Consider the following 26745-nt stretch of genomic DNA (forward strand, 5'->3'; position numbering starts at 1 on the left):
CAACTTTATGAGGCCATGTAGCAAGAAGCATTGAAGAAGGGCTGTCATGCTTGATTCAAAATCGATAGTGCAACTCATCAACTAGCCATCCTAATTTCGGTTAATACACAAGCTCTGACCTGAGAGGGCAACTCTCCTTATCAGTCCTGTTTGTGCTTTGCTATCAAAGCTCTTTTGTAATCTTTCACAGATAATGCTTCCTGCTTATCAGTGGAGACTTTCTTCATAAACGTTTTTTTCTTTTATAGACTAGAATTATGTTAGAACTTACAGGAAGTGACTTAAGCTTTTATCATTTCTCAGCTCTTGACAGTTTTATTACCAAAGTGAAAGTACAGCCTATAGTAAATATTAGTTATTAGTGTCAAGCTATGCTTCGGGGTGTGTTGGGGGAAGACACAACAAAGTCCACTTTACGCTAGCACAAAGTTCACAAACTCAGCTGCCTATAGTAGCCAGATGAGTAGTTCAGTGAACAAAATTGGTCCAGTAAGGACTGATAATCAGAAATCAGAAGAGGGCAGCTAAGATCCAGGTCCAGTCAAATTCTGTGCAGGAGTTTGGTCCTGTTGTTAATCAGATCTCCAGGTTTTTGTTTTTTAAAGAGAAACCAGATTCTTATATAGTTACTCCAGATTTTTAATGTTGGCATTTAACCTATTTTAACATTATGCAATCCTAACAACACACAGCCATGAGCTTTGACTTGTTGACCTAGGCTCTAGCTCATAGGACCTTACATTTTAGGAGTTTAATAAATATTCACTGAGCATCTTCTTCATGTTCATGTTCCATGCTCCTCCAGGTACCTATGGAAGGCACCAGAGACACTAAGATAAATACAATCCAGCACTTTTCCTTGAGGAGTTCACACTTGAGTCACCAAAATGTGCAGGACACAAATACTTATGATCTAGTAGAAGAAAATGGAATTAGTCATGTAATCTCACAGGCATTTAATTACAAATTGTGATGAGTGCTGTAGAAGGAAAATAATGTGTATCAGAATTGGAGATAAAGGTAGAAGTGAACTGATATTCAAGGTGACGTCTGAAGGATGAACACATATTTATCAAAAGGAAGAAGGGAGGAAGAGCATTCTAGGCAGAGGGAATGGCATCTGCAAAGACCCTGAGGTAGGATAGAAGTTGGATGTCTGGGGAACTGACAGGGGACCCAGGGGACAAGGAGCCCACAGTTAACAAGGGAAAAGACATATGATAAGACTGAAGAGAGAAGTAGAGGTAAATCATACATGGACTTGTGGTCCACATTAAAGACTTTATGCAAGAAGTAAATCTAGATATACCTACTCAATTTATGGTTTCCATGCTCAGAACCTCATGAGGTACATTGCACATCACTGTAGTACCTGAGTCCTTCATTGCTAATGAATGGATGTGCCTTATTTTCCACTCCCACCTGGAGAATCCAAACATATGCTGATGCCATGAAAACTCATGCAAAGTGTTTTGAGTGGAATAGATTTTCCACAGTTGGGATGGGGAAAGGTACAATTAAAGAAGGGAAGCTGACATTGCTGAAATGTAAAAAATATTTTATATGGAAATTTAGCATCTCAGACTTTGGCTTCTGAACATAAGGAACCAGATTTACCTTTTTTCTTAACAACTAGACAGGCAGACAAAACATATAAAACAGAAGTTTTCAGACATCAAATGACAGACAACTCAAGACAGTGAAAGAAGAATAACAAACCAGGTGTGTCCTATGAGTGCCTAAGCTTACTGCCTGAAGAGAGTTTCCAGGGAACAGCACAAGCAGGGAGAACCCAGATAGAGTCTCTATGGGTGAGGAAACAGAGTTTGGACTTCAGAGAAGCCTAAGTGGCTGAATTTGTGATTTGTAGGGCAGAGTCCTGGAGAGGACAGTATAATCACAGAGAAAGAGCTCTTGAGAATCTACAGAGAGGTTTTGTCAAGTTGAATACTGATCTGCACATACATGTGAGGAAAGTACTGAGGGTAAGAAAAATGTCATTTGAAAGGAACAGTTGGAACAGTCCCTGGACCTTACGCAGGGCCAGTAATCATTTATGTTCCTACTATCAAACACAGAAAGACTTCCTAATAAATGAGCATTGGATAGAATTCTCAGAAGGATTTAGAAACAGTAGGTGGATAAAATTAGACTACAGGCTGCTGAGGAGGCAACGGAATAAAAAATAAGATTTGAAAGAATCAAGTTGATTTCAAGTATTTTAACTGTGAATAAAACTCAATACTAGTTAACAAGAATGCAACAAACAACAATGTAAATTCACAATGTTAATAAAAATAAACAAGCATTAGAAGAAGCAGAAAGAGATGACTCATAACCAAGAAAAAACAGATTTAGAAGTGAAAGAGAAAATAGAAGCAGCAGGCAGAGACAGTAGGACAGCCATCATAAATCTTCCCAATATGTTTCAGAAAACAGAGAAAAGCATGAGCATGATGAAGAGATAGAGAATATAAATATGCATACACAGAACTTCTGTAGATGAATACAATTGCTGACATGAAAAGTAAAACAATAAAGGATAGAAAATAAAGGTAAAAAATAAAGGATAAAAAAATTATATATTGTAAACTGAAGGGCAACACTAATACAACAAACACTGTATGAAATTAATAGCACATTAGACACTGTGAAAGGAAATGGTAGAAAATATTAATACATCGCAATAGAAACTGTGCAAAATGAAATACGGAGAGTAAAAAGGCTGAAGAAAGTGAACAGAGCATCAGTGAACTGTGGGACCATATCAAGTGATCTAACATATGTGTAATTGGATCCCAGAAGTAGCAGGAACAGAAAAAGTATTTGAAGTAATAATGACTAAAAACTGCCCAAATGTAATGAAAACTACAAACCAACAGATTCAAGAGGTTTGACAAAACTAAGAAGGAACTCGAAGAAAACCACATCAAGCCACATCACAATCAAGTTACTGGAAACCAGTGATAAAGACAAAATATTGGAAGCAGTGAGAGATAAAAAGACAGATCATATACAGGGGAACAAAATGAAGAAATGACAGCAGACTTATCATTAGGAACTATGCAAACCAGAAGACTATTAGGGACATCTTTAAAGTGTTGGGAGGGTGGAGGATAGGGGAATCTGTCTACTTAGTATTCTATACCATGCAAAAAAAACCTTTTTAACATGAAAACAAAATAAAGAGTGCTTTACACATACAAATGCAGAAATAATTTCTCACTAGTAGTGCAGAAAAAAAATGCTAAAGGAACTCCTTCAGATAGAAGAAATATTATATCAGAGAGACATTTAGATTCATAAGAAGGAATGAAAAGTTCCAGAAGTTGATAAATATAGAGAAATTTTTTCCTCATTTTAATCTATTAAAAAGACAATTGATTATCTAAATGTTAAAGCAAAAATAGTAACAATTAATTGTGGGGCATATTATGTATATATAAATAAAATGTATGACAATAGCACAAAGGATGGGAGGGAAGAAATGGAAATATAGTATTGCAAGGTTCTTACAAGTGAAATAGTATATTATTTGAAGGAAGTCTGTAACAAGTTAAAAATGTATTATATATTGTAAACTGAAGGGCAGCACTAAGAAAACAAAGCTAATAAGTCAACAATGGAGATTAAACATCATTAAATATACTCAATCCAAAAGAAAATAGAAAGGAAGGGGAAAAGGAATAAAGACCAGGTAGACAAATAGAAAATAAATTAAATCCAACCATATTGTCAATTGTATTAAAAGCAAATGGAAAGAACACTACAAGTAAGAAACAAACAAGATTAAATTAAAAAGGAATGCTAAACAGTATGCAGAATTTAAGAAATCCACTTTAAATGAGAGAGACAAAGATAGGTAAAAAATAAAGGATAGAAAATTATATACCATACCAGTTAACACTAATCCAACACAAAAGGGTATATAATGATGATTCCATTGATATGACATTACAGAAAAGCCAAATCATAGTGAAATAAAGCAGATTAGTGGTTGTCTAGGCCTGGAGGGCATTGGCTACAAATGGCATCAGGAAATGTTTTGGAATGATGGAACTCTTCTCTATCTTGATTGGGACTATAGCTATAAGACTGTGTAATTTTTTTTATCAAAGTTCAGCAAATACTATACTTAAAACTGGTAAATGTTATTATATGCAAATTATACCTCAATAAAGATAATGAAAGGAAGAAAAGAGGGAAGGAGGGTGGGGAAGAGGGAAGGAAGAAGACAAAGAAAGGAAGAAAGGAGAAAAGAAAAGAAACTAGGAAAGTAAAAAGAAAAGAAAGGGAAGAGAAAGGAAGGGGAGGGAAGGCGAGAGAAAGGATTAATCATTTCAGTTTTTAAAAATTATAGTTGCTTCAGTAAGAGTAGTTTTTATTGGCCTTTTACGCCATCATGTAAAACATTTCAGGCGTTTTTTGTTTTTGTTTTTTTCCCAGATCCTTGTTGTCTGCCTATATCCACACTGAAGTTCTCACCTTCTTCCCTTAAAGAATTTATCAAGTTATTGTACCAAACAAAAATAACTGTATCCCAAAGAGAAATTCTGGCACCAGCTGATGATAGGGAGTCTTTCACCTAATTAAATGAGGAATTCCTCAGGCAGAGGAAACTGTCCATTCCACTTGGTGATCTGTGGCACTCACCTCTCCCCTTCCTGACTTCATTTGCTCCATTTTATTATTGAAAACCTCACCCAACCCTCTACACTTCCTTTAATATTGAGCATCTCAGTTCCCTCTCTTCAGTAAGGAAGACCAATTTCTTCATCCTCTCCCTCTCCTATCAGTAGGGAAAGTCCAGTATACATGGAGGTGTTAATGATGGGTCTTTGGGAGCACGAAGTACAAAGTAAGACTTGTAAGTTTCAGAGGATGGACACATTTCATATTCATACAAACAACCAGCCTGCATATGGGAGTTAGATGCTGTGGTTCTGGGGGAAAAAATTGAGATAATCAGATAGCTAAGATGAAATAAAGAGATAAAACAGAGCAGAGGGTCACAGCAGTTGGAAAGAAGATGTGAAATAACAAAACAAAACAACATATAAACAACTCTGACTATCCTCCCATCTCATGTTAATAGGCTATGTATGTCTTGTTAAACACCACAAAGAAGATATCACCCATTCTTATATTCTGAGATGTTTTACTGATCAAAGATGATTCAATTCTCTGATAATATTTAAATAATAATTGTTCAGGTACCCTGGAAAATTAACTTGCTTAACTTTAATTTACAAATAACATTTGTTTTTCTTAAGGTCACCATGGTAGCAAAGCCTTTGTAACTACACGAGCATAGAAATGGGCATACGTGAATCTTTCCAAATAATAAAAGTTCACTATTGAAGGACATATGCATCTCCAGAGTGCTCGTCTTAGCTATCCCAGATTTGAGAGTGGTGAAAATGCAATCCTCAGAAACTGCCCACATGTCTTGATGGCTCTTACTCCTCCAGGTGCTTCTTACCTTGACCACACATTCCCTGTGGAGAAGATGGATGATGCTGTGGCTCCAGGCCGAGAATACACCTATGAATGGAGTATCAGTGAGGACAGTGGGCCCACCGATGATGACCCTCCATGCCTCACACACATCTATTACTCCCATGAAAATCTGATTGAGGACTTCAACTCTGGGCTGATTGGGCCCTTGCTTATCTGTAAAAAAGGTAAGAGCACTCCCACCAAAAGTTTCAACAACAAAATGTTGGAATGGTCAGGAGTTCTGTCACCGGACAAAGCTTGGGAACATCTCGGTAACTTCTTGTACATCAAGCAGAGGAAGAGGGCATGGATCATTGTTTGACAAGAGAAAAAAATACCTGCTATTTCAGGGTGTGGATCCACTTCTGTTTCTTCTCATTCCTCCTTCATCTCAGTCCTTAAGATTCTCCCAAGCAAATTCATGTTTGAGAGTGTGTTCTGATGTCATGCTTGTATGATCTGTAACATTTACCTCAAGGCCAAAGTCTTTTAGAAAGTATACAGCAGCCTATACGCCGCTGAAAGAGCTCTTGGAAAGAATATTGGCTAACATATTTGACATATCTGAAGTTTGGGCTGGTAATTTGTTCTATAAACATATTCGATGCCAGCTTCCTTTCTTACAAACAAGTTGAACACTTTGAGTGGTAGGTTTCAAACACACTCAAGTGACTAGAATAACTTTTATTGGCTGGGCTTCTTAGGAGCAAGATTGGATTTTCATTTTATCCCATGAGAATCCAGCCCATCTTTCATTAAAACAAGCAACCACAGCGAGCCACAGCACGGGAAACAACGTGATGGACTCACCATCTGCCTACACATACACTCAGACCATACCTACATACCTTCCCAATGTATTTACTCATTATACAAATACTTTTCTTTCATTTCCTGGTATATAGAAGTGATGGTACTGAAAAAAACCTTAAGACTTACGAAAGACTCTTCTTTCATTTTACCATCAGCAGCATGTTTTTCTCACAGTGAGAATGGATTAATGCTGATACTTCCAACCAGTTATTGAATGCCCCCTTTCATATGCAAATAAGATGACAGCATTAAACTTGGGGCATGATGCTTTTACCAACTGAGCTAACGTATCTATATACTGTTCTGTTGAGACTGGAGGAAATGGATACTTGTACAGAGTCTTGAGAGTCACCAAATGTTTTCTTCCCAAGCTGGATGAAATAAATCCTGTTCCCCAAAGCAACAAGGTGTCAAAGAAGACAGTGTGGCACCAGATTTTTAATAACCCTAGAACCGTTATTACTTAATATGCTATTTTAAAAAATAAGAATTTCTTCAAGTTGCTGTCATTATGGTTGATCGCTTGCCCTAAACTCTTTGCTATCTAGGAAAGCTAATGAGAATGTTCTGTCTGCAGTGCTACTGAAAACATGTCTTTCCTTTCACAGGGATCCTAACTGAGGATGGGAAACAGAAGACGTTCGACAAGCAAATCGTGCTACTGTTTGCTGTGTTTGATGAAAGCAAGAGCTGGAGCCAGTCATCATCCCTAATGTACACAGTCAATGGATACGTGAATGGGACAATGCCAGGTAACACGGGGGCTGTGCACCATTGAACAACAGTAAGATCATTAGTAATTTTTCAGTCCTGTTGTTTTCTTCAAAGCACTAGAGAAGTTGACCATACTCACTGTTTTGCAACTCCCTATCGAGAGGGAAATATTTTCTCATCTATCTTTTAAAAACAGGAAATAGAAGAGACAAATTAGAAGCTAGAGAAGAAACGTGCAGCCTTGTTAGGTATAGTGACCTGAGTAGGTTTCACCTTGGCCTGCACTTTGAGAAAGACCTTCAGGGTATCAGCTCAGTCTCCCTCCCCGAGTTCTGCAGTTCCTGCTATATGATGACCATGCCTTGAAAGACAAGCCCTAGCAGGAAAAGTCAGCAGGAAGATTGCAGTAAAGATGAACAGATTAGGAGTAATCCCTAACACACACACACACAAAAGACCAGCATTTCAAAAGGCGACAGAAGAGTAATATTCAATGGTGTCTAGAATATTTTCTCTTTACATTTGCATTTGGGCTCTTATGAGAAGGCAAAATCATAGCAATCATTAAGAGAAAAAATAATTGACTCCCACTTAGACCACATCTCTTCTATTTTTCTCTGGTAGAACTGACCTACAACTAAAGATCCAGGGTATATGATACTAGCCTGAGGGAAAAACATTAAAAAATTAAAATGTTGCTTTACTAAATAAATCATATTTCAAAACACTAAACTTCTTAGAGGTTATTCTGTAATGCCATCTGAAAATTACAAATGGCTTCACTTACTAAAACACAAATATTGTTAAGAGTTGAGATCTGGGTAGTGTTTTTAAATTGTATTCTATTTCATTTGACTACATTTTCCACTTGGTTTTCTGAAAATATACTCATATGACTCTCAGTGTTGATCCTGAGTTCCAATACTAGGAGCTTGTAAAAACTGGAGCTTAGTTAATTGACCCCGACCTTAGATAATCTGAGTTCAGACCTCACTAGCTTCTCTACCTTCTGTGGCCCTGGATAATTAGCTGTCTCAATATGCTTACTTACAAAAGTGGACTAACCATTTATCCTAATATTTATTTACTGGCAGAGTGAACAATCTGTGTAAGTATATGGATGCCAAAAAAAGCAAAACCATATGCACAAAAATAAAAATAAATTGATCTGAGCTTAGAGTTTATGAATTTATAGTTCCCAAAAGAATAATTGGGGGTAAATGGGAAAGGGTAGGGAAAGACCATCAGTAGAAACTAAGAATAGTAAACATTTGTAAAACCCTCTGCCTTATAAAGCAGAATAAATTGAATACATATGATAAATGCTAACACAGATATGTTAATTGCTGAACTCAATATGAGCATTTATTTGGCGTGGATAAATGCTTCTGCCAAAGCCTCCTAGTGATGCAAGGAATCCCAGTTTTGTTGCAATGGTCTCCTAAAAAAGACAAGCCTTTGTGTGGGTAAGGAACTGATTCTCAGCCCCGATTTCTAGTATCTAGTGATTATGTATCTGAGATGTAAAACAGAAACCTAAAAGCCAAGGATGGAGTCTCCCCACAGAGCAAATGAGCATTTCCCCAGTGACTGTAGGAGCAAAGAAGGAGCAAAACTAAGTTTTTATATTCAGTTATCATTACTCCTTCCATGAAAAGCTCCCATTGGCCCAACATAATGAAGACTTTTACACTGCATTTTAAGGAGAGTGTGCAATCCACAAAGTGATTTTGTTGACTTGTCATTAAAACAATCAAAAAGTGAGTAAAAATAACAATTGAAAATCCTCACATCATCTTCACGTCTTCTTCCCTGAGGCAGAGCTTTGACCACTAGAGCTAGAGAGCTGAGAGGATTAAGTGCTTGAACTCAGCCCTATTGGAGGTTCTGGTGATTTGACTCCCTCCAGCCGAGATCAGATTGGGGTGACCAAACATTCCATTTTGCCATGGACTTTTTACCAGTTCTAATAGTGAAAGTCCTAAACCTTGGGAAATCCCTCAGACCAGGATAGTCAGTTACCTTCTTGGCCTAATCCTTTAGCAATCCCTGTGTTTCTAAGTTAACATTTGCCATCTCTAGGCTCTGTTGTTACTTATATAATGCCATTTATCACAATGAGTTGTGACTGCTTGTTTGCTGGTCACTCAGATGTCTGCTTTTGCAGGGCACAAACTACAACTGGAGTGTCTGTTCCCTTGAAGCTTTATTCAATGCCTGACACACAGCAGGTGCTCAATACATTTGATGAGTGAATGTTTGATCACAGAATACTTGACTGAATGCTCTCCCTCTCTCTCAGATATAACAGTTTGTGCCCATGACCACATCAGCTGGCATCTGCTGGGAATGAGCTCGGGGCCAGAATTGTTCTCCATTCATTTCAACGGCCAGGTCCTGGAGCAGAACCATCATAAGGTCTCAGCCATCACCCTTGTCAGTGCTACATCCACTACTGCAAATATGACCGTGGGCCCAGAGGGAAAGTGGATCATATCTTCTCTCACCCCAAAACATTTGCAAGGCAAGAAACTCTCCTGACAGTCTTGCTTCTGAATGCAGAACGCTTTCTTCCCAGCACTAACTCCCTCTTTCTCCCTTGCCCTTTCAAGCCACCTGCACCCCAGAAAAACTTGCTTTGGTTCCTAACAACCAAATTTAGATACTTTGCTCTTAGATTTATAACTCGCTGTTTCCGGATGGAGAAAGTGAAGGAATTGACAAAGTTTTGTTTTTTGTTTTGTTTTTGTTTTTTTAATTAAGCAAAAGCTGAAGAGGTCTCTAACTTCCTCGAAAGAAGAAAAGAGGAAGGAAACAAAAGCATACATAAAGATATTCTTTCTTGGGGTTACTTCATATGCAGCCAGAGAAAAAGACCTAGATGCTAGCACAAGATAAACTGCAAATTTACAGAAGCACTAAGTTGTAGAAAGTGTAAAAGGTTAGCATGAAAACATTAACCTTTACAGTGGGATGAACACAAAGTCTAGCATGGAGAGGAACTCAATGAATGTGTGTTGAATGGATCATGCACGGCATATAAACAGCTGAGGGGTAAGCTCCAAAGAACACTGGTGAATTCAAGTGGGAAAATAAATCAACCCAGGTTATGTGGTATCGTGTAAACAAAATAACAGATTGTTCTACTACACATTTTTGCTTTAAAACTGTTGAGAGGAAGGTTCATATAAACAGAGACTAAAATCTAAGGAGATGATACCACTATAGCAAATCATTTTGTTACCAAAATAAGTGTAAGAAACATACATAAGGAAGAGATACTTCATGAGATCATTTCTGTTTCTTTTCACACGCAGTAGTCAAAATTATGTCCAAAGTAATAAAACCATCACGATATCTGTGGAAGATAGAGTTCCCAATATTATTAAAATAACAATGAAACTTTTGTTTCTTTGTTGAGGATAAGTGCGTTATGTATTGTTATTAATATTTAATTTTTAACAACCATTTTATTAAGTACTGGTGCTATCTTCATTTTACAGATTAAGGGACAGGTGACAGAAAAAATAAGAATTTAACAACACATAATTCATAGGATTTTAAGAAGTTAAAAATTATAAGAAATTTGCCAGCTCGAGAAGAAATCAAGGGAACCTTTCCATGTTTTTTCCCTAACCCCTCCTCCTTTTCCCCCTTTTGAAAGTCTTGCCTTTTCTGGATGCCACTGAAAGAGTTCCAAACTAAAATGTTCAAAAGTTGCCTGAGCATTACGTTCACTGTTATTATATTAATATAAACCTTACACAAGTTGATTTAAAGGATATGTATTTCCATCAACCATAATTTCTTCCTTCGAGTTATATCGTTCTCTTTCTGCCCTAACTCAGCTGGGATGCAGGCTTACATTGACATTAAAAACTGCCCAAAGAAAACCAGGAATCCTAAGAAAATAACTCGTGAGCAGAGGCGGCACATGAAAAGGTGGGAATACTTCATTGCTGCAGAGGAAGTCATTTGGGACTATGCACCTGTAATACCAGCGAATATGGACAAGTGAGTTGTTGGGGTTCATACTATTGGGCAAAGGTTCAAGATACATTCCATAGGGTCCTAGATGTTTGGGGAATGAAATGTTGTAAGTTGACAGCTCTCAAGGGGGCACATATATTGGTTTCTATTCAAGTCTTTTTGTAAAGATTAATCTTCAGTTACTCCCAAATCACCAAAGAAATTCAGCCTAATAACAACAGCAGCCACCTCTTGCTGAGTGCTCGCCATTTGCCAAGTACTGTATTATCCCCTTCTGAGAGCTTCACTTCAACTCTACAAACTAGACACTGCTCTTATTTCTTTTTATAGATGACGAAATGGGTCAGAGAGATTAAGAGATTTGGACATTCAAATAGTGCTTAAACCCTTGAAAAGGTATTCAAATTCACTCATAATAAGAGAAATGCAAATTAAACTTCATGGGAATATGACTTTTATCTATCAGATTCACAAGTCCAGATGACATCATCTGTTGACAAGGCTGTGAGAAATAAGAACTATCATATATTGCTGGTGGAAGATTAAATTGGTAAAGGGATTCTGAAGAATAACTTGGCAATATGTATCAAAATTCTAAATGCATATACCCTTTGACTCAGCTGTCTCACTCTGGAAATCTAACTATACAGATATACTTGTTCACAGGTGAAATGATGTATGTACAACATATTCACTGTTGCAATGTTAGTAGTAGTAAGATTGGAAACAACTCAAAATGTCCATCAGTAGGAAACTAGTTTAATAAATTATGATACATTCACACAATGGAATACTAAGCATCAAAAAACAGGATGCAAACATTCTCTATGTACTAACACAAAAAGTTTTCCAAGCTAAGTTATTAAATTACAAAGCCAGGATGTAGTATAGCGTGTATATATATCTGCCTTTTGTTAGAGGAGTGAAAGGGATAAGGATATTTATATTTTCTTATTTGTAAGACATATTTGCATATGTGTACATAAAGGTATTCTGGAATTATACACATGAAATTAATATATGGCTACCTAGAAAATTCAGGGAGGGTAGGGAGGTCCATTGAGGGTTATCAGAGAAAAGTGAGAGTTTTCACTGTAATAAAAATTATGTGAATGTGTTTTCTATTAAAAAGAATTAAACTAGGAAAAAGAACAACAACAACAAAAATTTGGCCAAGATTATAGAATTGGTGACAGAACTGAGATAGGAATCCAGGAGTGTTTGGCAACAGTCAGTGCTTTCCACTGGGCAAAATAAATTCATAAAATGACACTCTATCTTAAAGGATTGCTGGGTTAAATGATATTTCTGACTTTAGGTCTTTGAGGAACTGCCATACTGTCTTCCACAATGGTTGGATTAATTTACATTCCACCAAGAGTGTATAAGTGTTCCTTTTTCTCCATAACCTTGCCAGTATCTGTTGTTTCTTGACTTTTCAACCATCGCCATTCTGACTGGCATAAGATGGCATCTCATTGTGTTTTGTGCTTTTTTTTTTCTTTTTTGAGACCGAGTCTCGCTCTGTCGCTCAGGCTGGAGTGCAGTGGCCGGATCTCAGTTCACTGCAAGCTCCGCCTCCCGGGTTCCCACCATTCTCCTGCCTCAGCCTCCCGAGTAGCTGGGACTACTTTAGCTGGGACTACAGGCGCCCGCCACCTGGCCCGCCTAGTTTTTTATATTTTTTAGTAGAAACGGGGTTTCACCGTGTTAGCCAGGATGGTCTCGATCTCCTGACCTTGTGGTCCACCCGTCTCAGCCTCTCAAAGTGCTGGGATTTCAGGCTTGAGCCACCGCGCCCGGCCCCGTTTGTTTGTTTTGTTTGAGACGGAGTCTTGCACTGTCGCCCAGGCTGGAGTGCAGTGGCGCCATCTCGGCTCACTGCAGACTCCACTTCCCAGGTTCACACCATTCTCCTGCTTCACCCTCCCGAGTAGCTGGGACTACAGGTGCCCGCCACCAGGCCCGGCTAATTTTTTGTATTTTTAGTAGAGAGGGGGTTTCACCATGTTAGGCAGGATGGTCTCGATCTCCTGACCTCGTGATCCGCCTGCCTTGGCCTCCCAAAGTGCTGGGATTAAGGCGTGAGCCACCGTGCCTGGCCGCATTGTGGTTTTGATTTGCATTTCTCTAATGATCACTGATGTTGAGCTTTTTAAAATATGCTGTTTGGCTGCATGTAGTTGCTTTTGCAAACTAAGGCAATAAAGATGGCAGGGGAAAAGTGGTTCATGTTGCTGCTCCCAAAGTATTTATCCCAGTAGCTACAAAAAAATGGGTGAAGGAGGTTGCTTTTCAGTCATCTCTAAGGATTGGCTAGATGGTGGAAGAGATAGCCCAATAGCACAAAACTATGATTAACAATGCTAGTAAATGTTTCTTGGGGTGGGAAGGTGCTTTTAGGGTTTAAGAAATACCTTTAAAACCAAAAAGGCTATCATAGAATAAGTGATAGGAGAGACTTTAGAAAAATTCCTAGTATTTTTTCCAGCCAGTATAGGCCTTTTCCCAGAGATATCAAAGGTCTGCTGTAGTGATGAGAATGACAGGAAGCTCTAAGTAGCTGCTTCTAACCAGTTACCTATGACTTTTATCAGTGATGCAGGAGACAACTCAGAAGTTTCCAGTTTTCCAACTAGACAGAAAACATCAGGACTTTGCAAACTACACTAAGAAATTTTTAGAGAACTAGCATTTTAGCTAATGTAAGAGCAGAACGTCTAAGCACAAGGGTTTCTCCATCCTACCGAGATCTCTATTTGAGAAAGTGGTTTAATTTTTTAAAAATTTTTATTTCGCTTTAAGAAAATACAGGTCTCAGCATTTGGATAATTTCTCAAACCAAATTGGAAAACTTTATAAGAAAGTTATGTACACACAGTACGAAGATGAGTCCTTCACGAAACGTACAGTGAATCCCAATATGAAAGAAGATGGGATTTTGGGTCCTATTATCAGAGCCCAGGTCAGAGACACACTCAAAGTAAGTAACACAAATGCAGAATCATGGGAGAAATTAAATAGTAAAATATTATGGAGTACCTGGTTGCTTTTTTAATTTTAAAACAAAAAAGTGCTCATATAATTTTAAATTCAAATGCAACTTTTAGTTTTTATTTAGTATTTGCATTTATTTCAGCCTACTCAATAATACAAAGGATCTGAGACAGTTTCTCAAATTATAAAGGCATAAAACAAAGAGTCTGTGTAACTGGGATAGAATGTGGGGACAAAGAAAATAAAGCCACAGATAAGCAGATACCATGTGACCCTGTAAGGCTGTCTTCAAATTTTGTCCTAAGCTTTACGGCAGTCAGTGTGAAAAAGGAAATATGTCAGGGTGAAGTTTACATCATCTACAAAAAGAAAGTACCATTTATCCTGATACTGAGATCTAAGAGGAATTTCTTTAATGAGTTCTACAAAAGAGAGTGCTGAGTGATACAGTAGATGGCATCCTTGATAAAATTCTTATAACCAGCATAATAGATTAAAAGTTGCATAAAATAATAGATTAAAAGTTGCATTAAAAATGTTTCTCATTATAGGTAAGACATAATAGTAAACACAATTGAATAGAAACAATTGTTACTCAGACATTTTTTAATATAGTCTAGGTATGCAGCTCTCTAATGAAGGTAAACTGCATGTATTGAGAGCATGGAGTTTTCCTCAGACAATTCTCCTTAAATGTCATGTCACTTCACCAAGATAGATAAGAATTGGACAGCAGAGAATTAAAGGCTGCAATCTTTGACAAAATCCTAGAATGCAGATAATCTACAGACAAAGGATGATCCAAAGGCTTTGACAATCAACCAAATAGAAGATTTAAGATTAAGGTTCTCTTTTGCAGATTAAAGAGCCTAACTAGGACTTCTGTGTGCTTTATGCACCTGACAAGGTCTATTCTGTTCATTTAAAATAGCCAAAGGACAAAAGCAGTTTTTTCCTCCATGCCTCTTTCCCTTCTTCCATTTCAGATCCCTTTTATGTGCTCTCAGCAAGTGTAGACATACCTTATTAAAAGTTCAGGATCCGGCTATTTGTTTTGCCTCTCAAGAAGGTGGCTTCTTTCCCTCCTAAGGGTCTTACTCTGTCACTCAGGCTGGAGTGCAGTGGTGTGGTCACGGCTCACTGCAACCTCCATTTCCTGGGCTCAGGCGATTCTCCCACCTCGGCCTCTCAAGTAGCTGGGACTATAGGCACACGCCCCAACGCCTGGCTAATTTTTGTATTTTTTTTTGTAGAGATGAGGTTTCACCATGTTGCGCAGGCTGGACTTGAACTCCTGAGCTCAAGTGATCCACCTGCTTCAGCCTCCCAAAGTGCTGGGGTTACAGGTTTGAGCCACTGCACCTAGCTGAGAAGATGACTTCAAAGACAGTGTCCTAAAAAATCTACCAGGCAGGGGAAGGGGATCATGGTCTAGAGATGAGAAGCAGATTCAAAATGAGATGTGGCCCAAGCTGGAAAGAGAAGGGCAGGGGAAGGAGGACTTCCTTGGAGACAGTGATACTGTGAGGAAAACTTTACTTCTCCTAACTTATCCTCTAAAGTCAGACTTCTCTTTCCATTTTCCACCTTCACGTATGAGTGAAACAGTCTCTCCAATGCTCCTCCCAAGTGATGCGGGGAGGTTACTGCTCAGATAAACAGATCTAATTTTCCCAGTGTGTGTACACATGTGTACACACACACCGTCCAAAAGGTAAAGATGCAAAGCTAGTGTCTTATATTATTTGTCATGACCAACCTGAAATCCTAGAATAAATTTGATTTAACTTTGTAGATCGTGTTCAAAAATATGGCCAGCCGCCCCTATAGCATTTACCCTCATGGAGTGACCTTCTCACCTTATGAAGATGAAGTCAACTCTACTTTCACCTCAGGTTTGAATCTTTCACTTCTACTGAATCCAACTAGTGACTTCTGAGAGGCCGCCACGTTTTCCTCTATTCTCCTTGCCCAGTGGTGTCACTACTGCAGTCAGGTAGTATACATGTAGGAGTATCCTAAAAATCACAGCCAAACCCTTCTCACTTCAGGAGTTTGTCTCCTAGTGGTAACAAAATATGGTGTCTTTTGTTAGTGTCATAGTGGCCTCTAGTGGAACAGTATCTAATGGCTCCATGCTATCCGGGTTCCAAGTAGAATATTTAAAGAATTCCTTTTGCAATATTAATTGGTTCTAACAAAAGCTTGTTTATTTATTTATTATCATGAAATAACTTTGCAAATGAAAACAATTTTGAATGTATTTTCTTTCAGGCAGGAACAATACCATGATCAGAGCAGTTCAACCAGGGGAAACCTATACTTATAAGTGGAACATCTTAGAGTTCGATGAACCCACAGAAAACGATGCCCAGTGCTTAACAAGACCATACTACAGTGACGTGGACATCATGAGAGACATTGCCTCTGGGCTAATAGGACTACTTCTAATCTGTAAGAGCAGATCCCTGGACAGGCGAGGAATACAGGTATTTTACCCTTGAAGAAATTCTGGGAATTTCTTCTGGCTAGAACGTGTTAGGTTTCCCGGCTAAATAATGGGGCTTTTCCTTCAAGAGAACAGTAATTGTCAAGTAGTCCTTTTTAGCGCCAGTGTGATAACATTTATTCTTTTTTTTTTGTCTTGTTTATTTTTATCAGTACCATCACTGCAGAAGGCAAGTCTAGAGTGTGATAACATATTTTGTCTTAGTTTCAAATTCCAGATCTGTTGGTATTGGTTGTGTTGAACAAGTTGATTAGCCTCTCCTAATTTCTTCCTTTTATCAAATGGGTTGATACCCCTCCTAAAAATGTTACAGGTCTGTTTGGGGTTCAGTGAGATACCATCTGGTAAAAGTATAAAGCTCTTTATCAGTCTCTGTTATTTTTAGAGACCTGCAATAGGGAGAGAGAGGAGGGATTCTCTGAAAGCAACCAAATTTAGAAACATAGTTACCAGTGAAATCGGACCGAGATAATGGCCCATCTCTGTTGAGACTAAAGTATACAGGGGAATGTGAACAAAGATACCGAATTTTTTAGTTCGTCTTCATTGAAGAATTATAGTCTCATATGATTAAACTAAAATTCCCAATTATGCTAAACTATAACCAAAGAGGTCTTATCTCAAGGCATACAAGATAAACATATGCCTAGAAAATGAATTTCTGGACATATGGAAGATCCTGATTTATTGAACTACGAAAGGAAACAGATAGTAGAAGCATAAGGCTTTGCTGTTGCAACCTTCTGTTTTATCCTTTGCACTCACTCAGAGCATAGTCAGTCAATCATTCATATTGAAAGGTGTGCAATTACAGAGATAGACAGACTTGCAGCTGCCGTAGTGAAATTTTTCTTCTGGGATTTGTTTTTTTTTCTTTTGAGGCAGAGTCTCCACTCTGTCACCCAGACTGGAGAGCAGTGGCACCATTTTAGATCACTGCAACCTCTGCCTCCTGGGTTCAAGTGATGCTCCTGCCTCAGCCTCTTGAGTAGCTGGGATTACAGGCACCCGCCACCACCCCCATGTAATTTTTGTATTTTAGTAGAGACAGGGTTTCACCATGTTGGCTAGGCTGGTCTCGAACTCCTGACCTAAGGTGTTCCACCTGCCTCAGCCTCCCAAAGTGCTGGGATTTCAGGGGTGAGCCATGCGCCCGGCTCTTTTGGGATATTTTAATCTCTGAATTTTCTTATCTGTTCTGTTTGCTTTTGCATATTACCTTTAACAAGTGCTGTGTATGCAATGGACTCTCATAAATGCCTGAATTATATGGCTTCAGTAGTTCCAAGAACTGTGTCACTTTGGTTTCTGAGAATTCAGTGGTGTAGATAATTTGCTGGAACATTAATGACTGAATACAGCACTTTTTTTTTTTTTTTTTTTTTTTTTTACTTTTAAGTTCAGGGGTACGTGTGCAGGATGTGCAGGTTTGTTACGTGGGTAAACATGTGTCATGGAGGTCTGTTGTACTTATTATTTCATCACCCAGGTATTAAGCCTAGTATCCGTTGGTTATTTTTCCTGATCCTCTCCTCCTTTCCACCCTCCGTCCTCTGATAGGCCCCAGTGTGTATTGTTCCCTTCTATGTGTCCACGTGTTCTTATCATTTAGCTCTCACTTGTAAGTGAGAACATGCAGTATGTGGTTTTCTGTTCTCGTGTTAGCCTGCTTAGGATAATGGCTTCCAGCTCCATCCATGTCCCTGCAAAGGACATAATCTTGTTCTTTTTGGTGGTCACATAGTATTCCATGGTGTATATGTACCACATTTTCTTCATCCAGTCTATCATTGATGGGCATTTGGGTGGATTTCATGTCTTTGCTATTGTGAAGAGTGCTAAAATGAACATACGCATGCATGCGTCTTTATAATAGAATGATTTACATTCCTTTGGGTACATACCAAGTAATGGAATTGCTGGGTTCAAAGGTATTTCTGACTTTAGGTCTTTGAGGACTCACCATGGTGTCTTCCACAATGATTGAACCAATTACACTCCCACCAAGAGTGTATAAGTGTTCCTTTTTCTCCACAACTTTGCCAGCATCTGTTAGTTTTTGACTTTTTATTTATAGCCATTCTTACTGGTGTGAGATGGTATCTCATTGTGGTTTTGATTTGCATTTCTCTAACGATCAGTGATGTTGAGCGTTTTTTTTCATATAGTCCTTGGCCGCATGTATGTCTTCTTTTGAAAAATGTCTGTTCATGTCCTTTGCCTACTTTTTAATGGGGCTGTTTATTTTTTTCTTGTAAATTTAAGTTCCTTGTAAATGCTAGATATTAGACCTTTGCCAGATGCATAGTTTGCAAAAATTTTCTGCCATTCTGTAGGTTGTCTGTTTATTCTCTTGATAGTTTATTTTGCTGTGCAGGAGCTCTTTGTTTCAATTACATCCCATGTGCCAATTTTTGCTTTTGTTGCTATTGCTTTTGGCATGTTCGTCATGAAAGCTTCGCCCATGCCTATGTCCCAAATAATATTGTCTAGGTTGTCTTCCAGGGTTTTTGTAGTTTGGGGTTTTATGTTTAAGTGTTTTGTTGTTGTTTGTTTGTTTGTTTTTGTTATTTTTGAGACAGAGTCTCGCTCTGTTGCCCAGGCCGGAGTGCAGTGGTACAATCTCAGCTCATTGCAACCTCTGCCTCCCAGGTTCAGGTGATTCTCCTGCCTCGGCCTCCCGAGTAGCTGGGATTACAGGCATACGCCATGATACCTGGCTAATTTTTTTTTTTTTTTTTTGGTAGTAGAGATGGGTTTTGCCATGTTGACCAGACTGGTCTTGAACTCCTGACCTCAGGTGATCCACCCACCTTGGCCTCCTAAAGTGCTGGTATTACAGGCATGAGCCACCGCGCCAGGCCTACATTTAAGTCTTTAATCCATCATGAGTTAATTTTTGTATATGGTGTAAGGAAGGGGTCCAGTTTCAATTCTCCGCCTACGGCTAGCCAGTTTTCCCAGAACCATTTATGGAATAGAGAATCGTTTTCCCATTGCTTGTTTTTGTCACGTTTGTCAAGGATCAGATAGTTGTAGGTGGGCAGCCTTATTTCTGAGTTCTCTATTCTGTTCCATTGGTCTATGTGTCTGTTCTTGTACCAGTACTATACTGTTTTGTCCTCCAGAGGGCAGCAGACATCGAACAGCAGGCTGTGTTTGCTGTGTTTGATGAGAACAAAAGTTGGTACCTTGAGGACAACATCAACAAGTTTTGTGAAAATCCTGATGAGGTGAAACGTGATGACCCCAAGTTTTATGAATCAAACATCATGAGCAGTAAGTCAGAGTACTAGTTTTGTTCATCAGTTTTTCATTCCTGTGGTTGAAATATGACTGTGCCTAGAGTCAGAGACATGGATTAGAATCCACTTGCTAAGGAGCATCTCCAATCCTCACTTCCAGTCCAAAGACTTGGTGATGAAATCCGTGGGTAATATCATAGCAACATTTTTAAGCAAGAGGTCAAAGGCTTGCTATCCTTAGAAATGCACTTGATCTTCTATTCCAAGCGTGTGCGCGCGCGCGCGCGTGTGTGTGTGTGTGTGTGTACACAGACGTACTCTAAATGGTGAGGAACAGGGTGAGGGGGTAGGACTAATGGAAGGTGTTACAGGCCATGTCAATAGTATCCTAGACTGAGTTCAGGGTGAATATATGGCCAGGACAGAAACAAGGCAAGTAATTCAAAGATGAATTGACACATTAAAGTAGAGCAAAATGAGTATAGGGACCCAAGAGTCTTGGAAAGGCAATGTACAAAGAAGTTTAAAGTGATCAGTAAGACATTCAGAACAAAAGGAATTCCCTGAATGAGGTTTCCGGCATTTGCCGCAGTTCTAAAGTTCAGTAGCCAAAAGCACTGCCATGGCGTCTGAGAGAAATGTCACTGAGCCAGCTGGAAGTAAACTTCTCCACAACAACCAGAGCTCCCCCTACTGATCCTCAGAGTCTAGAGTCATGGTAATCACCTTCTCTAGTAGGTAATCACACACGTGAGGATGATTTCTCCATGTTCTGTTCATATAGCTTCAGATGACTGACAGCTAGGGATTATCAGAGCTGACAGGCGCCAGGTCAAATAACTCAGTTTTCTTTGCATAAGTTCCTTTTGGCAGTGAATCTATCATAGTTCTAGATCAGTGCTGTCCAGTAGAAGCTACGTATGAGCTACATGTGTGATTTAAAATTTTCTGATAGCAACATTAAAAAGTAAAGAGAAATAGGTGACATTAATTTTAGTATTATGTTTTACTTAACTCAATATATCCTAAATATTATCATTTCAACATGTAATCAATATAAAAATTAATGAGACTTACTTCATTACTAAGTCTTTGAAATTCAATGTATATCTTATACTCACAGCATATCTCAGTCCAGTCTACCCACATTTCAAGTGCTCAATAGCCACTTGTAGCCAGTGGCTACCATATTGAACAATGCAGTTATAGACGATTTAGAGAAACATCTAGAATAAGGTATAAACTAATAATGTATCATGTAAATTATTAAAGTCACTTTAGTGATTTAAGTAGGTATTTAAATATTTGTTAATGCCAGTCATTATACTGGTACTAAGGCTAAGAGTGGTAATCAAGATAGACATGAGCCCCGCCTTCATAGAAATCATACCTTTGATTTTTACTATGCTTAGTACATAAGTAAATAGAAATATTGCCTACAGCAGTGTCCCTTTTAACAATTATGGAAATGTATGAACTGGATACTCAAATGGAAACTGTGAATACTATATAGATTATAAGACAGCAATAAAAACTATAAAATATGCTAAATGGGCTTTATTTTTTGGGACATTACTTCTTACCCAATGACTAGTACATCAAAAAATGAATTTCTTCTATTATGCTTTTCCTCCAAGTGGAATTATTAGAATATCTTTAAAGGCAGAGAATGGAGCACAAAATATTTACTATACATTTGACAAATGAATGACTAAATCAATGTAAATGGAAGGCTTTATCTTTTTCCTGAGATTTCTTCTTTGGCTAATTTAGGAGAATAATCTCTCACTTGAAAATTCTGAGTTTGATCTTCTAGTCACGTGTTAGACTAGATAAAGCTTATCTTGGATAATCACTGCTTTGACACAACCAAATTAACATGGAGACATTTATCTTAGGTATAATTAGACACATGCCCTTTCGTTGGCATAGACCTGGAATTTTAACAGATTTTACACTTTCAGCTATCAATGGCTATGTGCCCGAGAGCATAACTACTCTCGGATTCTGCTTTGATGACACTGTCCAGTGGCACTTCTGTAGTGTGGGGACCCAGAATGAAATTTTGACCATCCACTTCACTGGGCACTCGTTCATCTATGGAAAGAGGCATGAGGACACCTTGACCCTCTTCCCCATGCGTGGAGAATCTGTGACGGTCACAATGGATAATGTTGGTGAGTAAGAGCCTGGACACTCAGAGAGGAAGCTTGCTTTGAATTTCTGGTCTATGAAGGTCTGCTGCAGCTCTCCAGGCTACCAGTGCTCCTCTATTTATCTCCCTGATCCCCTGCAGACTTTCCTTTCAATGTTTCTCATGGTTTCTCTTTGAGAAATTAATGACTTAAATGGATCCAGTTCTTTAGTGTAGGTTATATTTTTCCTTCTCTGGGCAAATTAGGAAGATATACAATAGCAGAAAAATAAGGCATAACTTTGAGGAAGAAGCATAAATATTTTTCCCACAAAAGAGCATTTCTTTTATCAAAATGCCCTTTTCAGTTTTTTGCGACAGCCATCTTCAATCATCAGGTACAGTGCCTTAGAAGCTGCTTCAGCAACAGCTTTGGAGTTTGTCAGACTGGAATGCAAGTCGTGATTTGCCACTCAATTGCTATGTAACCTCACACAAGTTACTTGGCCTCACTGAGCCACAGATCATTTATCTGGAAAACAGTGTAATCACATCTCACAGAGTTACTTTGACCATTAAAATAGTAATATGTGCCAAGTGCCAAGTGCCTAGCACTCAGTAGACAACAACAATGGTAACTATTAGAGACTCACCAAGAAATCTTTAATGTGCCAGCAATGCATGCCATTTCAGAGATTCAAAACTGTCCTCCTGAATTATTACTTAGAAACATCTAAATGTCTCCTATTTGTGAGGATAGAGCTCATCATCAGCCCTTTAACTCTAATTCTAAGACAAGATGTGCTGTTAAGATATTTATGATATTAAAAGTCCATTTTATTCTTGATTCATCCCTTTCTTAATGTATTTTAAAATAGTGAGTAACTATCTGTGCTGGAAGACCGTTTTTCCCCTCTAATCTCCACTAAGCAATACTTTTGGTTTTTATTCTGTTAAGCGAGATAAATGCACTGGTCATGTGCTTAGAGTCACAGCAATGTCAAATTGCTTCAGAAAAGAAAAAGTTTATTAAATATTTCATTCTCATTTTTCTCTCCTTATGTTATTTTGACCCAGTAATCAATAGTTCACAGACAAGCAGTGGTCCACAGCCCATACTTGAGTATTCCTGTCTAAAGTTTATTAGAAATTACCTGCCACAATGGATTACTGTGTTTTCATGTCTTTTCCCAGACTTCCAGATATCTCTTCTCTCTGTCTCTCTTCTGTAGGAACTTGGATGTTAACTTCCATGAATTCTAGTCCAAGAAGCAAAAAGCTGAGGCTGAAATTCAGGGATGTTAAATGTATTACAGATGATGATGAAGACTCATATGAGATTTTTGAACCTCCAGAATCTACAGTCATAGCTACACGGAAAATGCATGATCGTTTAGAAACTGAAGATGAAGAGAGTGACACTGACTATGATTACCAGAGCAGACTGGCTGCAGCATTAGGAATTAGGTCATTCAGAAACTCATCATTGAATCAGGAAGAAGAAGAGTACAATCTTACTGCCCTAGTTCTGGAGAATGGCACTGAATTCATTTCTTCGAACACAGATATAATTGTTGGTTCAAATTATTCTTCCCCAAATAATATTAGTAAGCTCACTGTCAATAACTTTGCAGAACCTCAGAAAACCCCTTCTCAGCGACAAGCCATCACAGCTGGTTCCCCACTGAGACACCTCACTGGCAAGAACTCAGTTCTCAATTCTTCCACAGCAGAGCATTCCAGCCCTTATTCTGAAGACCCTATAGAGGATCCTCTACAGCCAGATGTCACAGGGATACATCTACTTTCACTTGGTGCTAGAGAATTCAAAAATCAAGAACATGCTAAACATAAGGGACCCAAGGTAGAAAGAGACCAAGCAGCAAAGCACAGGTTCTCCCGGATGAAATTACTAGCACATAAAGTTGGGAGACACCTAAGCCGAGACACTGGTTCTCCCTCCAGAGTGAGCCCCTGGGAGGACCTTCCTAGTGATCTGTTACTCTTAAAACAAAATAACTCATCTAAGATTTTGGTTGGGAGATGGCATTTGGCTTCTGAGAAAGGTAGCTATGAAATACTCCAAGATACTGATGAAGACACAGCTGTTAACAATCGACTGATCAGCCCCCAGAATGCCTCACATGCTTGGGGAGAAAGCACCCCTCTTGCCAACAAGTCTGGAAAGCAGAGTGGCCACCCAAAGTTTCCTAGAGTTAGACATAAATCTCTGCAAGTAAGACAGGATGGAGGAAAGAGTGGACTAAAGAAAAGTCAGTTTCTCATTAAGACACGAAAAAAGAAAAAAGAGAAGCGTACACACCATGCTCCTTTATCTCCGAGGACCTTTCACCCTCTAAGAAGTGAAGCCTACAACACATTTTCAGAAAGAAGACTTAACCATTCATTGTTGCTTCATAAATCCAATGAAACATCTCTTCCCAAAGACCTCAATCAGACATTGCCCTCTATGGATTTTAGCTGGATAGCCTCACTTCCTGACCATAATCAGAATTCCTCAAATGATACTGGTCAGACAAGCTCTCCTCCAGGTCTTTATCAGACAGTGCCCCCAGAGGAACACTATGAAACATTCCCCATTCAAGACCCTGATGAAATGCACTCTACTTCAAACCCCAGTCACAGATCCTCTGCTCCAGAGCTCAGTGAGATGCTTGAGTATGACCGAATTCACAAGTCCTTCCCCACTGATATAAGTCAAATGTCCCCTTCCTCAGAACGTGAAGTCTGGCAGACAGTCACCTCTCCAGACCTCAACCAGGTGACCCTCTCTCCACAACTCAGCCAAACAAACTTCTCGCCAGACCTCAGCCACACGACTCTCTCTCCAGAACTCAGTCAGACAAACCTTTCCCCAGCCCTCGGTCAGATGCCCATGTCTCCAGACCTCAGCCAGACAACCCTTTCTCCAGACCTCAGTCCTACAACCCTTTCTCCAGACCTCAGTCATACAAACCTCTCTCCAGACCTCAGTCATACAACCCTTTCTCCAGACCTCAGTCAGACAAACCTTTCCCCAGCCCTCGGTCAGATGCCCATGTCTCCAGACCTCAGCCATACAACCCTTTCTCCAGACCTCAGTCATACAAACCTCTCTCCAGACCTCAGCCATACAACCCTTTCTCCAGACCTCAGTCAGACAAACCTTCCCTCAGCCCTCGGTCAGATGTCCATGTCTCCAGACCTCAGCCAGACAACCCTTACTACAGACCTCAGCCATACAACCCTTTCTCCAGACCTCAGCCAGACAAACCTCTCTCCAGAACTCAGTCATACAAACCTTTCCCCAGCCCTCAGTCAGATGCCCCTTTCTCCAGACCTCAGCCAGGTGACTGTCTCTCCAGACATCAGTGAGACCACCCTTCTCCCTGATCTCAGCCAGATATCACCTCCTCCAGACCTTGATCAGACATTCTACCCTTCTGAATCTAGTCAGTCATTGCATCTTCCAGAATTTAATGAGACTTTTCCTTATCCAGACCTTGGTCAGATGCCATCTCCTTCACCTCCTACTCTCAATGATACTTTTCTATCAAAGGAATTTAATCCACTGGTTATAGTGGGCCTCAGTAAAGATGGTACAGATTACATTGAGATTATTCCAAAGGAAGAGGTCCAGAGCAGTGAAGATGACTATGCTGAAATTGATTATGTGCCCTATGATGACCCCTACAAAACTGATGTTAGGACAAACATCAACTCCTCCAGAAATCCTGACAACATTGCAGCATGGTACCTCCTCCGCAGCAACAATGGAAACAGAAGAAATTATTACATTGCTGCTGAAGAAATATCCTGGGATTATTCAGAATTTGTACAAAGGTTTGGCCAGTTTTCTCCTTTTTTATTCTCATTTTTCCATTACTCCTGAAAAAAGTAGCTACTACAATTCAGGGGGATAATTGTGGGCAAATTATACTAAGAACAGTGTGGTTTCCCTATTGCAAGTTGGTCTGTTCTATTTCCTTTGTCAATTCCAAAACTGCTTCTTTACCTTGGATGACCCCTGGACAATATAAGAACAGTCATTGGGAGAACTCTATAATATTCTGTAATTAGACCTTTTTCTGTGTCCTCTCCTCTTACTACCCTTGTTTCTACTGATTCTTATTGCTTCAGGCAGAGCCCAACCTATCCATAGCTATATGCTAATCAATATGATTTAATTGAAGTTAGCCTCAAATCCAAAACCAAATATGATGTAGAAATCTCCTTTTTGCATTTACTTGTTTAGATCAGAATTTCTAAGAGATCCAAATTGCTTTTTTTTAAAGACAATTTACAATTCAGTTTTGCTTAGGGGTAGAAAGCCATGTTGAACTGGGTTCTTTGTTCTGGGATGAAGATACAGAAAGAGAAGGAAAGGAGCAAGGCTTAGTCAACTACAAATTCTCAGGGACATAGCATGATGACTGCGCATCAACTGTCTAGACATAGCCCACAGCTTTTACTAAAACTGTTACATTAATCACTTAAAAAACCAAAGTGTAATTACAGTAGGCAAACACAATGTATGGTGTGACTTACCCAAATGACTTCATTAATCTGATGCCTGACATTTCCACATTAGAACTCTGTTTAAAACACTTTTTCCTATGACTTCCTATTTAAATGTTGCACTCAATACCATATGAGAACAACTAGCTATCTAAGCATTTCTAAGCAAGGCCTGATGGAGTAAGATGTAGGGCCTGTCCAGAGTAAATAGGGATGGAACCACCTTCAAAATCTTGTATTCCATTCAAGGCTCACGACCCACTTTAATGGCAGTCAAAGTTGCTTTACCCACTCCCTTGTGTTCTGTGAGTTTGCATGTTATGCTC

General features: G+C 39.0%; 1 protein-coding gene across 1 annotated transcript in view; it reads left to right on the forward strand.

Moving 5' to 3' along the window:
• Positions 1–26745, forward strand: part of F5 (coagulation factor V) — a 73150-nt gene that overhangs the window by 20699 nt on the left and 25706 nt on the right. The window contains exons 4-13 of the mRNA XM_073011809.1: positions 5472–5684; positions 6921–7064; positions 9329–9550; positions 10875–11040; positions 13822–13999; positions 15809–15908; positions 16288–16502; positions 19651–19801; positions 21732–21944; positions 23134–25744. Of these exons, the coding sequence (XP_072867910.1) occupies positions 5472–5684; positions 6921–7064; positions 9329–9550; positions 10875–11040; positions 13822–13999; positions 15809–15908; positions 16288–16502; positions 19651–19801; positions 21732–21944; positions 23134–25744 (4213 nt within the window). The remainder of the gene's footprint in view (positions 1–5471; positions 5685–6920; positions 7065–9328; positions 9551–10874; positions 11041–13821; positions 14000–15808; positions 15909–16287; positions 16503–19650; positions 19802–21731; positions 21945–23133; positions 25745–26745) is intronic.

Source organism: Chlorocebus sabaeus, chromosome 25 (genome assembly GCF_047675955.1).
Source record: "Chlorocebus sabaeus isolate Y175 chromosome 25, mChlSab1.0.hap1, whole genome shotgun sequence".
Classification (NCBI taxonomy): Eukaryota; Metazoa; Chordata; class Mammalia; order Primates; family Cercopithecidae; genus Chlorocebus; species Chlorocebus sabaeus.